The sequence below is a fragment of the Pygocentrus nattereri genome, chromosome 19 (assembly GCF_015220715.1).
Source record: "Pygocentrus nattereri isolate fPygNat1 chromosome 19, fPygNat1.pri, whole genome shotgun sequence".
NCBI lineage: Eukaryota > Metazoa > Chordata > Actinopteri > Characiformes > Serrasalmidae > Pygocentrus > Pygocentrus nattereri.
This window is the reverse complement of record NC_051229.1, coordinates 10,931,443-10,949,148: the sequence shown is the minus strand read 5'-3', so window position 1 is coordinate 10,949,148 and position 17,706 is coordinate 10,931,443. Positions and strand designations below refer to the sequence as shown.

Here is a 17,706-nt window from a genome sequence, read left to right as displayed (position 1 = left end):
ATGCGCCCCTCACACACTACTCGACTTTTTCCAACTGCCGACTCCGACTGACCCAGAAATCTGCAGACTAAAGCCAACTAGCACAGACTGAGAATCAGGGCTAAAACTGGGGTTGTGTAGTGTAACCCTGGCTTAACCCAACTAAAGTGTTTAAAGAAACATGATTTATAACTTACTAAAACATCAGCTGGATTAGCAAACAACTTCAGCTAAATTAGCTGTTGTGCTACCTAGCATACTTGTTATCCAAGCTACATGCTACACTGTTAACTATAGACAAGATTTCACAATATTTAATTCTATTTTTGTAAAATACTGCATTCATCATGTTAATGTGAAAGTAGCTTATCTTAAGATTTGTCCTGTGTGTGTATCCTGTGTAACACAGCAAATTACTTTTAACTTGTCTGTTGCCATATGAAGGCTAAAGCAGAGAGCTAATAGCACTGATCTGGCTGTGTTTTGTGCTGTATTTCTGGGTTTTGTGATGTTAGAGCTAGTTTTTCTCACTGGCTAGTGATGGCAGGTTCCTCTGAGTGTTCTGGTGTGTAACTCATGTCACTGTTTTTATCCCTTTGTTTGCGTGTGGGGTTGTGGGTGATTTTGGAGCTGGATTTCTGGCTGCTGAATGGTCATAGGTGAATGAAGTCACTCTGGATTATGAGGGCTGATGAATGATCTGATGTATGAATCATGTCGCTGTTTTAAACCTTTGTTGGAATATGAAGGCCAAAAGAAACAGAGTAATAATATCAGGATTTTGGGTGATTTTCCAAATTACTCACTGATGTTGAACTAGCTAGTAATGGCTGGGTCTGCTGAATGTCCTGATATGTGGATCACATGTGTAGCTTAAACCATTTTGAAGTTAAAAAGGCTAGAAGTGACCTACCATATTATGTATATACATGTAAAAATGTATCTAGTTAAAATGCATGCTTGATGGAGAAATTCTGTGTTCTATGTTCATTGATATTGTTTTTTACAGTAAAATCCTGGCAACTAAGCTGTATTAATACTAATACAGCAATTGTGTAGTCCAGGTGAGCGTTAAGTCCCAGTATACATTTGTTATTTTACTGTTATTTACTTTTTATATTGCACTAGAAATTACTGTGAAAGTAATGTAACTGATAGCAAGTAATTTACTGTAATTTGACAGTGATTTTTTTTTTACAGCCAACTATTTCAAGTTGTTTTTTCTTCTACCTTCAAATAGCACATATACTGCTTGTAGTGTATGATGTATTTCAGGACACATTCAATACACCAGTTAGGGAAGTAAAATGTGAAAACAACTTAATAAGGCAATAGAATAAGAAATACTGAAGGTCTGCTATGTACAGCGATGTCCTCAGACTTGTTTTATTGACTCCATTGCACTGTGAACAAAATGTAGGCCATCCAAGAATGACAAAAAGCAGGTTGTGCTCAGGGTGTATGTGTTAGCTGCTGCTGCTCCTGCAGGATATTATAAATGAGTTATAAGAGGAGAGACATGGCGAACAAGTGGGAGTCGTTTACACAACTCACACAGCCAATAAGCCGCTGGAACTCATCAGCTTCATCTCCAATCCGGCCAATGAACTGTCAAGATTCCATGAGCTACAGCCTCACCATTTTCTCTCTCTCTCTCTCTCTCTCTCTCTCTCTCTCTCTCTCTCTCTCTCTCTCTCTCTCTCTCTGTCACACTTTATCTCCCTCAGTTTCTACTCTTTCAGTATCTCTCCATTTCCCTCCTCTCCCTTTCTCTTATTTTTTCTCCTCTCTCTCTCTCTCTCTCTCTCTCTCTCTCTCTCTCTCTCTCTCTCTCTCTCAGTTCCTCTCCTCTCTCTCACTTTATCTCCCTCTGTCTTCTCTTTTTTGTGTCTTCTCAGTATCTCAGTATCTTTCTTGGTTTTTCTCTCTGTCTCTCTTTCAATTTCTTTTTTATCTCCCTGTTTCTTCCTTCTCAGTAACTCTCAATGTCTCTCCTTTCTTTCTCTTTCTCTCTCTCTCTCTCTTTCTGTATCTCTCAGTTTCCCTCCTCTCTTTCTCTTAATTTTTTTCTCCTCCCTTTTTCTCTCTCCTCTGCTATCTCTGTCACTTTATGTCCCCGTGTCTTCTCTCTCTCTCATTATCTCTTTCTCAATCTCTCCTGTCTTAAATGTCTCCATCTTTAGCTACAAACCATCTAAAACTATGGACTGCAATCTTAATCAGTCAGTCTGTTTTCTCTTTTGTCTTTATCTGGCCTTCTGTCCTGGTCACCTGCTGTCCGCTACACAAATGACCTCCTGGCATTGTGCCTGTGTCAGTGTCCAACACAGTGGGCATAGGCCAGCATGGCCAACACCATGACATCGCCGTGGCAACATCATTCTATTGCTCTGCCAACGCCATGGCATTGCCATGCCAACACAGTGACACCACCGTGCCAACACCGACTCGTCGTCTTGCCAACTCTGTGCCATCGCCATGGCAACACCTTGCCAACACTGGGTCATCAAACATCTTTCTCATCAAAGTATCTTCTACTGTGCAGAGGCAGAAGGCTGCACTACTCTGAGGAGTCACGGCAAAACACGGCTGTCTCCTGTTCACAGTCCTCCACTCACTCAGCGAAAGAATTCAGGCAGACCAAATTGCCTCTGAATAAAGCACACAGGAGAGTACCACACTTCCAAACCTGATCTTTCAAGTATCTCCTTAAACCTCTAAAACGGCAAGGGCCTGTATGTGGGCCTAGTCACATAAGCATATGTTAGCTTCATGGCAGCTAATGAATAATTCATAGTAGTTACTGAGATTTATAATATACCTGCAGTGTAAAGGGTTCAACATTTCAATCATTTCAGTCATTTTCCACTATGTTCTGCCACCACGTTCCCAGGGAGAGTGTATAAAACAGAATATTACTTCTAATGTGAGACCAATGGAAAATATTCCACAGCTCATATGGGCTCAGCTCAAAACGTTGTCATATTCCTGTATTTCTGCTGCCAGGCTTGATTGGCAAAGTGATATTTAATTTGGATTTAATGGATGTTTTTTTTTGTAGGCAAACTGCCCAGAGATACCACTGCTATATTTCATTCAGTGCAGAAAAAAATGATTCAAACAAAAAGAGGTACGAACAATGTGGCTTTAAGGCCCAAATGTGTACCTTACATAAGTTTTCCCAGGTGAAAAGTACATATTTGTATCTTTTCAAGACCTAATGTTTTAAAAATAAAAGCCTGGATACGAGACGGGGTGTGGAGTCAATACAACTTAGAAAATATAATTTTGATAGATTATAGTACAATTATGTTCCCTGACTAAAGATGCTGAGATGTACCCTCGAGGGTTCTATGGTGTACTGCCCCAGTGACAGTGTATTAGAAACTCTTACCTTGTAGTTCCACCTTGCTGGTATACAGAGACTGTAGATGTACAGAGACTGCAGTCCATCTGTTGATGCACAGTTTGTGTTAGCCATTCTTGACAGTTTCTGACCACATAACCACTCTTGGCTAGATATTTGTGGGTGGTGGACGGTCCACTCTCAACCCAGCAGTGACATTGACAAAACTCCAACAACACCACTGTGTCTGACACATACTCATACCATCACCACGCACACCAGGTCAGTGTCACTGCTGTGCTGAGAATGATTCACCACACAAATAATATCCGTTCAACAATAGTCGTGGTCAGAAACTGACAAGTAATGGATGGGGTAGAGGGCAGATTGCAAACAGTGCATAACAACTGGTGAACAGTCCATAACTGTATGCCTACACAGTGGACCTATAAGGTAGGTGGAGCTCATAAAGTGGTGAGTTTTATGTACAAGGTAGGTGTTTCTAATAAAGTGTGGAGAGTGTAAACAAGAATAATTGCATTTCTTACATACACTGAGAAACAGCTGCATCAGCATTAAATTTTAATTCTTGTGTTCTGTTAAGTTTTTAATACAGAACGTACTCAATCCATGACATCTACTTTACTAGGGCAATTATACATTTTATTCTAAAAGAGGTAATGTATCATTTTATTATTTTAATTATTTGTAATCTAAACAACGTTTATGGTTAAAAGTCTTTTGCCTATGAAATATCAAATAGCTGTGCTGTTTGCTTTTGATTCGGTTTTATTGTCTAATGCCCAAACATAACACAAGGGTGAAGATAACACACTTCACAGCATTTCTGACTGAACTTGAGGGAATGGGAGTTCAATAATGCCCTTAAGTTGAGTTAACTCAACTAAAAAAAAAGCTTTAAAGTGAAATGCGAACCCAGTTCATGGAAGAACGGACAATGGACAGCAACCTCAATCTCAAGATTGATCAATCTCAAGAGACTGGGTTAATATTCACCTGACCACAGTGATGCTGTCAGCAAATAAAGCATTAGAAAATAAATGATGCATGTGACTAACTTTTTGTCTGTTGATCTCAAAGGGGAACTCCACCAATTTAGCAAAAAATACCTTAATTATTCAGTGATTTAGATCATTCAGAGTGGTCTGGTGTGAAATGTGCCTTCCCAGAGAAATTTACCGTTCATCATCATAGTACTAGGAACCAGACTTGCAAAGCATTTAATGACTCTGAAAGCTACGTCCCATTAGGTTATTACACAAAATGCTTATAAATGTGTTGCTTGGTACCTGAGACATTGTATTATGATAGTTTTGTTATAAAGTTTTGGCATAAAATGTAGTTTAGTATAAAATATTACTCCAGGATTACTTCCATGTTTCCTGCCAAAACTGCATTTTCAACTGAGATCAATGCGCACAAGCTAATGTGCTTTTGTAGTTCATAGCCTGTAGCTACAACCGTTCAACATTATTCTGATGTAGATGATAATGATCACAATAGCATCATTCACTTACATCCTTAGAATACATGCTTCATCAAGTTTTGACTGAATTTCAATGTGCTCACAAACTTCCAAAGTATGACCAACAATACAAAAAAATCTTCCACACATTGTGTCCAATTACAAATTTCCACCAGAGAGGTATCTGAATCCTCAAAGCTTACATAGTGGAGCTTTATCTGCTCATTTGTGGAGATTACTACAAGCAAAAAAAGCACCACTGTAAAAAACTTTACTGATTTAACTTTACAAAGTTAGTAACTGGGCTGCGTTAGAATTTCGAGTCAACCAATGCCCAATAATATGTTCTCACATCCAGACTTTGCTTTGTAACAGTGTGCTGTGATCGCTTTTGGTTCTTAAATTAGTAGACCATGCAAACTCACAAAGCAGGGCAGCTGAGTACTTAAGTGTGTAGCATGTAAAAATGACTTCTGTTGCATCACTCACTACAGAGATCCAAACTTCCTCTGGAAGCAACGAAAACACAAGAACTGTGTGTGGGAAGCTTCACGAAATGGGTTTCCATGGCAGAGCAGCTGCACCCAAGCCTAAGATCTCTGTGCACAATGCCAAGCGTCAGCTGGAGTGGTGTAAAGCACAGCAACACTGGACTCTGGAGCACTGGAAACATGTTCTCTGGAGTGATGAGTCATGCTTCACTATTTGACAGACAGATGAACAAATCGCAATTTGGCAGATGCCAGGAGAACACCACCTACAGGAAGGCAGAGCACCTACAGTAAAGTTTGGTGGAGGAAGGATAATGGGCTGAGGTTTTTCAGTCTTTGGGCCCCTTAGTTACAGTGATGGGTAATGTTAATGCTACAGCACAAAAGACACTGGTAACACTTTTGTCAAACTTATGAACATATTCATAACACATTATTATATGTAATTTGTGATTTGCAAAAATGTTCTATATAGAATCATCTATTGCACATTGTTCATCCATCTGAAGAACCATTTCACGATGCAAAGAACCATTTAATTATGCCAATGGTTCTTTAAGTGTTCATGGTTCTACATAACACCATTTTCTGGACTGAGGAAACCTTGAAAAACTTTTTTTTAAGAGTATACAGTATAATACAGTACTATCGACCTGTAATGTAAATGTTTTCAACTTATTCAACTTAGCATGTGGTATAGAACTGTAAAGAACATTTAAAGTATCATATTTGCTTAAACACCATACCTAATTGTAGAAATTACAGAAATTCTTTACAGTGCAAAGTTGAATGGAAACCTTTGTCGCCAAGTTGTATAGAAGAGGAAGAGGAAATGGCAGAAGAAGAAAGCCTGTGATTTGACATTTATTACATACTTTAGTGAATCTCCACTTCTGAATTAAACTGCCAGAATGACTCATCTGTTTTTATAACCCCTCGACTACAGCTTATTACCCACTCTTCATGTCTCTGTAATAGCAAAGCGCCATGCTTTTCTCTATCCTTCCACTTAGCAGGTGTATGGAGAGACCTCTTCCAACAGGGCTTTATGTTCAACGTTCATGGGCTTTAGCGCAATTGAGAGATACGTCACACTTACGGAAAGTACATTATACCTTTACTGCTGCCGTTTCATGCCAGTCGAGCCGAACGCACATGATCTGGCTCCATTTCATGCTCATTTTAATACGTTTATTCCTCTGAGGGGGGTTTTCAGGTGCGACTGTGCCAGAATAGAACACTGTTCTCAGTTTCCAAGGAGACATTTGATTCGCGGCGCAAAAGTGCCGATCACTCGTGGCACTTTCAGGCGGCAGCCATTTTGGGCCTTTGTAAGGTAGAAACCTCGCACTAAGGGCTGCCAGTTGCCAAGGAGACGTCGGACGTCAGTATAAAAGCTGCACTTTCACGATGAAGGGCTGTGTATATTTGGAAGACTCTTTGTGTCCATTCCACATGCCTCAGAGTGTCTGATCTACTGCCCTCTCGTCCAGCTCAGGACCAGATGCCACAGATGAGGGTTATCGCTGAGTTTATGTGCCTATGTCCTTCCTATGTCCCTCTCTCGCTCGTTCTCCCTCTGTTATGAATGTTATTATCGCTGGCATTTGCCATAAATGCCCTTCTCAAAACATCTCTGTATAATTTGTTCCAGGGTAATGTTGCATCTTGCTGCTTATCTGTATTCTGTGGGTGTGCTTCAGTGTCATGCTTGTGTGTTTGTGTGCTTCTCTGTGTGTGTTACTGTGGTCATTATTGTTGTTGTGGTACACTAAAATGAAGATTTTGATATTGTTTATTATTTAACAACAATAATAACAATGCAAAAACCGTAACCCTAACCCTAACCCTAACCCTAAACAAAGCTAAAATCATTTTAAAAAGTATGATAATGGACTTAACTGAAAATTATTAACATCAATTATTATTTATTTATACAAAATAACTGATTGCAATTAGAACTAAGAAGTAAATAGTGCAAAAAATTAGAATTTTTTTTTTCATGAAGAATAAAAATTGGTTGTATTTTCTGGCTGAGAAATGAAACCTAGTCCATAAAAAATGCCAACACACAGCATATCACGTATATCAGTGGCTATTAAACTTTATATATAATAACACCTAAACTTGTTTTGTTCCGTTTATCGTAAAATATAAATGGAACAAAACAGTCCTTCCTTAAAAATGATTTAAATAATGAATTGCAATTTATCACACTATTTTGCATTGCTAATCATAACTAATTGCATTTGTTTTATTTTTTCAAATGTCACCACAATAAAATATATTATTTTTGCATTAAAAAACCAATACATTTTTAGCTACAGGTGTATTCAATTGTTTGGGCACTCCTGGTCAAATTTCATGTTTTTCTTTTCATTCTTGTTCCCTGTAGAGGATGTGTTCTAACTTTTCATATTACTGTACATGAATGGACAGAATTAGATGCATCAGAATGTATTTATTACCTTCTGTAATTCATTAACATTTTTACTGAATTCACACAACCCTAAACTTGAAAATCATGTAATCATGCAATCACAGTTTCCCATTTTTTATCACTGATGACCAGTGAGAGCATCAGTAGCTGCATGTTGCATGATTATCCAGTGTAGTCTGCCAAATGTGCTAGTACCGCTAGAAAAACCATTTAAACAAGAGCACTTTGAACAAGAGCGCTACAATCACAGATTCTATCGGCTGGACTTCAGCCTGCACTGCTAGGGATGGTTTGAAGGGCACACTAAAACATTCTTCACAACATTAAAACAATTGTAGCAATAACAACTTACCGCATTCACGTGTTATTAATGTGTTAATTTAGATAGATAGGCTATCTATATCTCAAATTAATCTGAATGGCACAGGAAGCCTAAAATAATCTGGAAACAAAACTACATTACAAATGTATCAAAAAACAGTTACAAACATCTTGTGTACCTGTTAGGGGGTGTCGAGAAGACCCCAAGTATGATGTCTCTGCCATGCATACGTATTATGGGGCTGGTAGACTGCAGCAGGTTGAAGTAAAAGTGGGAATCTCCTGGAATGGAGCAGTTCAGTCTGGCCTTCAGGAATGATGTCCACTGCTTCTCCAGCACACGCTGAGAACCTCCCAAGTCCCCCTTACAAACACGCGCCACACGGGACACCATCACCTGAAACACACATACACAATGCAGTGAAAGGATCGGTCACAAACATTCAAAAGTTTGGAATCAGTGTTTTCAGTAAAACCTTCTTGCTGATAACTGTCTAAACAATTCTAACAAGGTAGTCCTGTATAATAGACGTCAAATAATTAAAAAAAAAAAACATATTTTAAAAGTAATTTTAAAATGTCTGATTCAAGTTTCTTGTATAAAAATGACCAAATAAATAAATAAAACAATGTATTTAAATGTTCTTTATATGAAAAACTAAATTTCATTTATCTAAATATTTGGTATTAAATTGATCTTTAAATACTAAAAAAAAAAAAAAATTTTAGGCAAAAACAGTGACACTGGTAAAACATCCTGCTTGCTCACTGCTTCATGACAGTATTGATTGGAGTCGACTTCTTGCCACTAATGTTGTAAGACATGTTGTTAATACCAAATAAGTTCATTTCCTTACCAAAAAAACTATTTTAATTAAAAATGTACATGAAAAAAACAATAACTATAGTTTTCTCTCAAATGGCTACATAAATGGCCCTTCACTTGCTACTGGCCATATCCTTTCCACTGTCACACAATGTTGCGCAAGCTACACTGTGACAGAAGATGCTTACCAGGAAATGGTGTGACCAACTACAACCTTTTAACTGGTTTATTTAAACCCCTCCCTTCATTATTAACCCATTTATACATCTCATTATTGTAAAGTGAGAAAAATGTGTTTGTTGCCCTGCGGCAACACCTTGAAATGAGAGTTAATTACTTCTTGATCCACAAAACAATATTTAAGTACGGTTGTGTCTAGTTCATAAGAAGTTATTATTCTACATACACTAACAAAAATGGTAGTGTGATAAAATATTCCAAGTGAAATGATAGTTTATAAGCACAGAACTGCTAAGTACATGAATGTACAGCATTTTCGGTAGGATGTTCTCACTTTTTGTTACTTTTAATCATGTTTAAATTACTTTAATAATGTTCGGGGATGAGCAGTTACCTTTTCCAGATAGTTGAACTCCATAGCCATCTCTCTGAAGAAGAAGTAGATATGAGGTCCCCATTCCACAGCACTCACAAAGTAGGGCTCTGATACACACACACACACACACACACACACACACACACACACACACACACACACACACAGACACATGGGCGTTTTAATCTAGGGTGGCTATCAAGTCCAAATAAATAAAGACTATCATCTAGATTTGATATAATTGAGCCAGAACTACTTCATTTGTAGCAACAGCATCAGTAACCACAACAGAGAGAGAGAGAGAGAGAGAGAGAGAGATAGAGAGAGAGAGAGAGAGAGAGAGAAGAGCCACAGATAAAACCACTACAGCGTATGTGCATAGCATAGCAGATCAGCAGTCACAGAGGGAACATTCAGGCAGCACTCTGTGGTCTCTCTCTCTAACCCAGTGGAACATATGATCTAATACAGTGTCTGTGGCTGTTTTCTCAATTCAGAAAAGCTTCAAAGACTCCAAATAGATCCTTGTCACTACGAAGTCAGTTGGATGTATAAGTGTAGGTGATCATCATCTTCCAAAGCCCTGCTGTAGAGAGAAAAAAAAATCTATGCCTGCTTTTATTTCAATTGTAGAACACCTTCATGTTTGTTTTTTTGTTTTTTGTTTTTTATTACTCTCTTTTCACTCTGTGAAAGAGCTTAATTTCATTTGTACATTGGAATTGGCAACGATTCCATGTCATTTCTTATCAACCACATAGGAAACATGTTCCTACAAACAGACAGCAATGATTTGCCGGCATCAATTTATATTTATATATTCATTAGTTGTCATTAGTTAATTAGTTGAAACAAAAATGATCTTGTTTTTAATTGAATACAGGTCAAAAAGGATTTGCAAATCATTGCTGTCTGTTTTTATGTTCATTTTTCCTACAGGCCCAACAAGTGTAGTACTATTTAATACCACACCATGAACTCAAGATCACATAACAGCAGTTACATGCACCTCTACCAGTCATTAAGACTAGAAAGATAACAACACATTTATTAATTATAATATTACAGGATGAACAAATTAATTAAAACACAAAACCTTCAAAGTTAGAATCACAAAACATGTCAAATTTGCTGAAATGGTTCTCTGGGGTTGGAAAAATGTAAAACTGTGAAATGAGCTGTAAACACTTAAAGGGGGGAAATTAAAGGGGAGCTCAACTCCTCAAAATTTTGGCTTCATTAAGTTAAGATGTAAACAAACTCATTCAGAGTGGTTTGGAATGAAATGCTCTTTTTAGAGAAACCTAATCAATTTGTTCAAAGTGATGGTCTGTCTGTGATGAAAACTTATTTTTAAGAAATATATTTATTTATCACTTGCAGGTTCACTGGTTGTTTTGGATAGCAAATAAAATGGCTGTACTCGTGTTAGGCATTGCAACCCCTGGTTCCTTCACCACCACTGTAAAGAAATGTTAGTCAGTTTGTCTTTACAATATACCATTTCACACCAAACCATTCTGAATGAGTTTGTTTACGTCTCAACCACTGAATTATTCAGAAATTTTGAATACTTAATAGAATTCCCCTTTAACAAACACTAACAAAAGGTCTGACTCATCACTATAATAGTCAAAAGAATGAGCATAGTTCTGCTCACCTTCCCAGTGTGATCATTAGATATAATGTTGGATTTTACAGATAATCACTGTAAAATCCAACATGATAGCTGCATCCTTCTAAGGCTGCATTTGAAGGCTGTGTCACAGCGGCGCGACTAGATTGTCCCATTTCGAAGTCGACTTCATATGCAGCTGAGAAATGTGTCTTTCTTTTCCATGGCAACGACCAATCCAATTGGAAGGTTTCTTCACCTGCCAACATATCCTGTGGTTCACTGCATGCCGGCAAAGATTTGAGAACATGCCGATGTCAGCAGAGGAGTGAGCGGAGGCTGAGGAGTACAATTTAAATCTAAGTATTTAAGTATCTGGTTTAAACTGAGTCGAATAGCTAATGATGCAAATGCTAAAAATGCCGTGGTGATCGGAGGCAAAACTTATACTAAAGTTTCGTTTTGTTTTAGGGAGAAAGGAGCAGACAGAGAGAAGCATCTCCAGCTCTAATAAATGAAAAAAAAAATGTAAGAAAAAATGAGTTTCTGGCTCCGTCTTTAAAGAACTTTAAAATAACTTGACAAGAATGGTAAGGGTGGGAACAGGAAATACGCCATAGACTAGACCGTCTCACTTCAGTTCAACCTTCATGGGTCTATGCAGCCTTTGAAGGACGCAGCCCCTGAATTGGGACACACTATATAACTCCTTTGAGAAGAAACTTGACCTTTTTACCCAGAATGCACAGCAATTTGCAGTACTGCATTCACACCCGATTACTGTAGTGTTTTGGCTGTAAATTCCCATTTACTTTACATTGTAAGGTTAATATGATATATAAAATAACAAAAATTATTAATGACAAATGACTCTGAACTCCTTCCTTGGAGAGGAAAAACAATAAAATGTAACCCTTGTGTTATAATAAAAGCGAGGTGCCTCTGTGGGATTCACTTTTGCTTTCCCCTTATATGACCAATAACATTGCTAATCCATGTCCAGGCCATCTGACACACAGATACAGATACAGCACAGTACAGTTGTGGCACACAAAAATCCCCAGTGAGAATGACTCACCTCTGAACCATTTGGAGTCATGTTTGATGGTGCGGAGGGCTGGGCCATCTCCCAGGCTGCGGTAGATTACAGCGTCGATGGCCAGGAAATCTGTCACTGTGCCCGTGAACAGGCTGCCCTCTGGGACAAAGGTCAAAGAAGAGAGGTCAGTTACCAAAGGAAAGGATCGATACTCTGACACAGTGTATGTATCAATAAAAAGTGATACCAATAAGTGCTCCAGAAATGTGACATACCCTTCAAAACCTGGCTTTACAAAACAGAAAGCGCCAACAAATGTGTAGTCACAATGCTTAGCCTAAGAGGTGTGATTGTGATAAAAAATCTGTAATGAAAATTTCATTTCCTCTTATAAAAAAAGAAATGCAATTTTTAAACTGGCTTTGTACATTTTCTAATCATCACTCTTTAAAGAAAGCACTGGATCTCTGAAATTGTGACTTTGCAGGGCAAGAGAAAAATGTTTTTAAGTATAATGTATATCAACTGGCTGCTTCATGAAGCACATCGCCTTGTTTCTACACTCTTTGTCCATTTTATCAGCTCCACTTGCCATATAGATGCACTTTGTAGTTCTACAATTACAGACTGTTGTCCATCTGTTTCTCTTCATACTTTGTTAGCCCCCTTTTACCCTGTTCTTTAACACTCAGGAACTACTAAGACCACCACAGTGCAGATGGATCATTCTCAGCACACCTGCTGAGGTGGTGTGTTAGTGTGTTAATGTGCTGTTCTGAGTGGATCAGACACATCAGTGCTGCTGGAGTTTTTACACACTTCAGTGTCACTGCTGAACTGAGAATAGTCCATCAACCAAAAATACCCAGCCAACAGCATCCTGTGACACAAACTGTGCAGCAACAGATGAGCTACTGTCTCTGAATTTGCATCTACAAGGTGGACCAACAATTTAGGAGTGTCTGATAGAGTGGACAGTGAGTGGACACAGTGTCTAAAAACATCAGTGTCATTGCAGTGCTGAGAATGATCCACCACCAAAATAGTACCTGCTCTTTGGTCCTGTGAGGCTCCTGACTCTAATAGGATAAAAGAGAGCTAATAACAAAGTATGAAGATAAACAGATGGACCACAGTCTGTAATTGTAGAGCTACAAAGTGCATCAATATGGCAAGTGGAGCTGATAAAATGGACAAAGAGTGTAGATACAAGGAGATGTGCTTACTGAAGTGGCTGGTCGATTTGTGTTAAAGGCGAATTCCACCACTAAAATATTATAAAATTATAAAAATATAAAAATTCCACTGAAATACAGACATTTTGTTCATTCTCAAACCACCAGTGATCCTACACATGTCATATGAGGGTATAATTATGATAATGGCAAAATTATGATAAATCTGAAAATATAACAAAAAATACATCTGGCCAAAATCCAGATGTATAGTTTTTCTCAAAACTATCCTAAAACAACATCTAAGGAATTAGGCATATTAGGTCATGTTTGGTTACTATGACCACCATTGTGAACAGTAATTTTGCTAGTAATTCTGACTCACTAGAATGGAGCATTTCACATCAAACCACTCTCAATGACTTTGCTTATATCTTGATCATTTAATTATGCAGACATGAAAAAAATCAATGGAATTCTCCATTAACATTCCCTTTAATTTTATTCCAAGTAATTCTGGAGTGTTTCTAAAAGCCCGTTCATTATATTCAGCATATAATGTAAATGAGGTAAACAAAGTTTAGTTATGAGGTTTTCACATTACCACAAAAATGCTTTATCAAGCATTAATTTGTAAATGTTGCAGGACAGGCTGGAGGTTGTGCATTTACCTGCAAACAGAGCTACGTTGGCATGTTTGGGGTCATACGGACATCTGGCCATCCCGCTGATGGGCTCTCCGACCATTTCCAGAGTGTCTCTCTGAACACACACACAGACACATATATAGCACTTACTGACTGGTGGCAACAAACTGCACATGCATCAAATCCCATTTCCCCAACCAGCCATTGTAGCCCCAAGCTGTGGCCAACTAGGAATTGAGATGGAGCTGGAAAAAAGTTCTAAAAATAAATCTGTGTCTGACATCATTCAGCTCACACTGAAGTCCAACTACTGATACACTGAATGGGATAATACTGGGTGACATTGTTCCAGTTCATTATCATATATTTTCCAAATATATCATGGCTTTGGATGATTTTAGAGTGCTGTGAAAATGTATTTTCCCCCTGATTTCTGCTATTATTGCATAGTTAATAAATAATATTACATCCTCATAAAATTAAGAAAGGTATAGCATGAGGAAAAATGACACAGTTTTGCAATGATCATTCCATTGTTGAAGAAAAATGTAATCATGAGAAAAAGTAATTGCCTAAAATAACTGATTATTTAGGAACAACAGCTACAGCGAAACTGACGAGTTGACTGGTGGTGTGGTGTTCTTATTGCGGAATGTTCTGTTAGATTTATGCCAGACATAACCCCTGTTTTCCAAAGGTTCAACTTTTGATCAGTCCAGTCTGGGGCCATTAACGTGTTTTGGCAAATGTGAGTTGACCCTTTAGGTTACTCTTGGAGCAATGCTTTTGGTAGACTGGACACTTTCGGGAAGGCATCCCACTGTTCCACGTCCCACAGCCTTAGATATCTCTTTGTAACTCTTTCCAGACTGATACATTTCAATAACTTTCTTTTTCAAGCAATTGCTTGTCAAGCAATTAAGCTTCACAAGTATAAAAACAAAGAAAAAATGAAATACTTTTCACAGCACTGTATGTGCTCAGACTAATCTTGCAGGTGACTATTTTTATTCTTTCTGCATGATGACATCCAACTAGCTGATGTCATGGCCTACTGAGGAGATATTTTTCATGCCGTGATGAGTTAGCATTGATGTAGTTACTGAAAGGAAGGAAAACTGTTATTTTAAAACAGTATGAAGCCCCAGCAAAGGACGTACATTACAGTTAACTATGTTTTTATCAAACAGTACCATTATAACTAAAAGTCAGTATTGCTCTATGACATGACGCCCAGCACTAGACTGAAATACAGTCAAACTACTACATCTCCTGTTATTTCCCTCTCTGTCAATATACAGACAAAAGAGACAACTGCATATTGTCTTTTTATCTAATACAAGAGATTAAATCAATAAGCTTTAGTGTTGGTTCAGAGTTTCACATAAGCCTACAGATCAAGCAGTGTGAAACACTATTAGAAATATGATATAAAATTGACTTGCTCTCTCACAGACACTCACACACTCTCTCACACAAATAAGCTGAAAATCAGTCGGTGAGGGAATAAAGCTGCTAAAACCCCAGTGTTCCACAGCAAACAGCAACAGTTGTGTGTAATAGGGCTGCACTGTATATATTATTTATTAATCATTATCTAGAGATTGGCCTTTGCAATATTGTTAAAAAGCTGCAACATGCAAATGAGCATTAACCATTCACAGTGTTTCACCAATCATAGTGTTTTACTATGTGCTGTGAGTATCCTGAACATTTAGTTTTCCAGTTCTGTTGGTGTTTCAATTAATCAAAATATTCATCTAATTCATTAAAAGTGCATTATGTTGTTAATGCACACCAAACATTAACCATGTTACATTATTTAATCACCAATGCATTTAACATATTGCAAGGTGTATTGCAATTGCAATATGTAGTTAGACCAGTCACAATTATTACATTCCTGGGCATGCAACAACATTTAGGCCACTGAAACCTGATAAAAATGGCACTTTACCAAAAGAAAAGGAAAAAGGCCTAAGAATTTTACAGAAGATTAAATAGGACCAACATCTGAGACTTTACAAATACTTTAGGATATAAAAATGTGAAATTGTGATTAAAATGCTGCTTTTTTGCATTACTGCACAGACATGTTCAAGCAGTTTGAGCAGCAGCAGATCAACAGTGAACAAACGGTTGGCCGTGTGGAGCTATTTCATAGTTTCTGTGTGGAACAGTAAATACATAATCTGTATTCATCTGGAGTGCACAGGTTTGATACTAAGTAAAAACACAACATCCTGCTCAGTACGCAGAATACAGTTAAACGACAGAAGCAGAAAAGTCTCTTTAAACTCAGGATTTTGAAATGACAAAAATGTTATCATACAAACATAAAGGAATTCATTGCCTTGGATGACCAACCTGTTCTCTGTTGTTGAGGAAACTGGATTTAGTAGTGCATACAGTAACTTACATACTGTAAGAAGTTTATTTAGGCAAAAATAAAACAAATTTTGTACATCGTATGCAACTATCATAGTACAAGTCGAAAAAGTGGCCAGATTGGCTGATTAGATATTTTTCTTCCCACCTGTTGGCAGACAAACCTCAAGCTCAAATAAACAAACATTACTCACCACTGCCGACTAAAGGTGATATAGCACCAAGTCAGAAGTTTAAATGTTTGTCCCTGGGTTTTCTGTTTTTTTTTATTGACACATATGTGCCTCAACCCAGCTGATGAAATTCACATTCTGTATTTTATGATGTAAACATAGGGTTGTGAAAGCTAACAGCTGTGGAAAATAAGTGCAGTCTGCTTAAATAACTATAATCAGGATTATGTAATAACAGGCCTATATGTAGTATTCCAGTATTGGGCCCATATTGCGCAGCTGTACTATATAGTAGCTAACAGTGGCTATTAGCAGGGCACAGCCAATGATAACAGCGTAAACCTCCAGGACGTCAAGACAAATGCTTCCAATAACAGTCGCTACAACCAATCATAAATCACTGAAACGACTGCAGTACATTGTGTGGTTCTAACTATGCACTCTGGCTTCTGAGCTTTGCCACATGTTTACTCAGTGAGATGCCAATGCGGATCATTTTCTGGAGATCCTGCAGCCCATGGGCACCAGGGTGGGGTCACTCACAGTGTAATTGGCACACAGTGGGTTGAAGGCGTTGGTGCCGCACACAAAAAGACCACCATGCTGACTCAGCAGAACCTTCATATAGTTACGGCACTCCTCCTGAGGAAAAAGAGGGGAGGGGGGGGGGGGAGAAAGGGGAAGAGAAAGATATTAAACAATGGCTAAAAATTCCTCAAATGTATGAATCATTTCACTTCTTTAGTTGTGCAGTGGATCTACCATGCTAATGTAGCTAACATGAAAATGAAGTGTATACCTTGTTAGCATCATGCAAAGTGAGCCCAAATCATTTGCATTTGCCTTAAACTCTGTCTCATATAGACTATCGTGTGTGGTTTCTGACACTGTATGATATACTGTTATCTATACAGAGAAACACATGCTGGGTGACTAGCATACCAGCATGCCAACATATGCTGATTGAGCGATGCTGGTCTATGTTGTTCCGTCTAGCAGGGTAGCTGGTAGCAGCCATCTTGAGGCCTGGATTTTAATAAATAAGAACCATACAGAGTCCCAAACCGCATAATCTACTTAAGAACTCAACATGATCAAAGGCAAGAGTCTGATGATTTAGGTGTGCACAATGCTAAACTAGACTACAAGACTAATTTAGGTCTGGCGTAACAGATGTTTTTCAAAGACCTTCATTACTTGTTAGCTAGATTAGTCTTGTAGCTC

General features: G+C 38.1%; 1 protein-coding gene across 2 annotated transcripts in view; it reads right to left on the bottom strand.

Annotated features, from left to right (window-relative positions):
* The window catches only part of sema6ba (sema domain, transmembrane domain (TM), and cytoplasmic domain, (semaphorin) 6Ba), a 222,073-nt gene that overhangs the window by 52,605 nt on the left and 151,762 nt on the right, over nucleotides 1–17,706 (bottom strand). For both annotated transcript variants that reach the window (XM_017707447.2, XM_037531151.1), the window contains exons 6-10: nucleotides 17,026–17,124; nucleotides 13,946–14,036; nucleotides 12,139–12,258; nucleotides 9,464–9,552; nucleotides 8,243–8,460 (exon numbers count right to left, since the gene is read on the bottom strand). In XM_017707447.2, coding sequence (XP_017562936.1) covers nucleotides 8,243–8,460; nucleotides 9,464–9,552; nucleotides 12,139–12,258; nucleotides 13,946–14,036; nucleotides 17,026–17,124 — 617 coding nt within the window. The remainder of the gene's footprint in view (nucleotides 1–8,242; nucleotides 8,461–9,463; nucleotides 9,553–12,138; nucleotides 12,259–13,945; nucleotides 14,037–17,025; nucleotides 17,125–17,706) is intronic.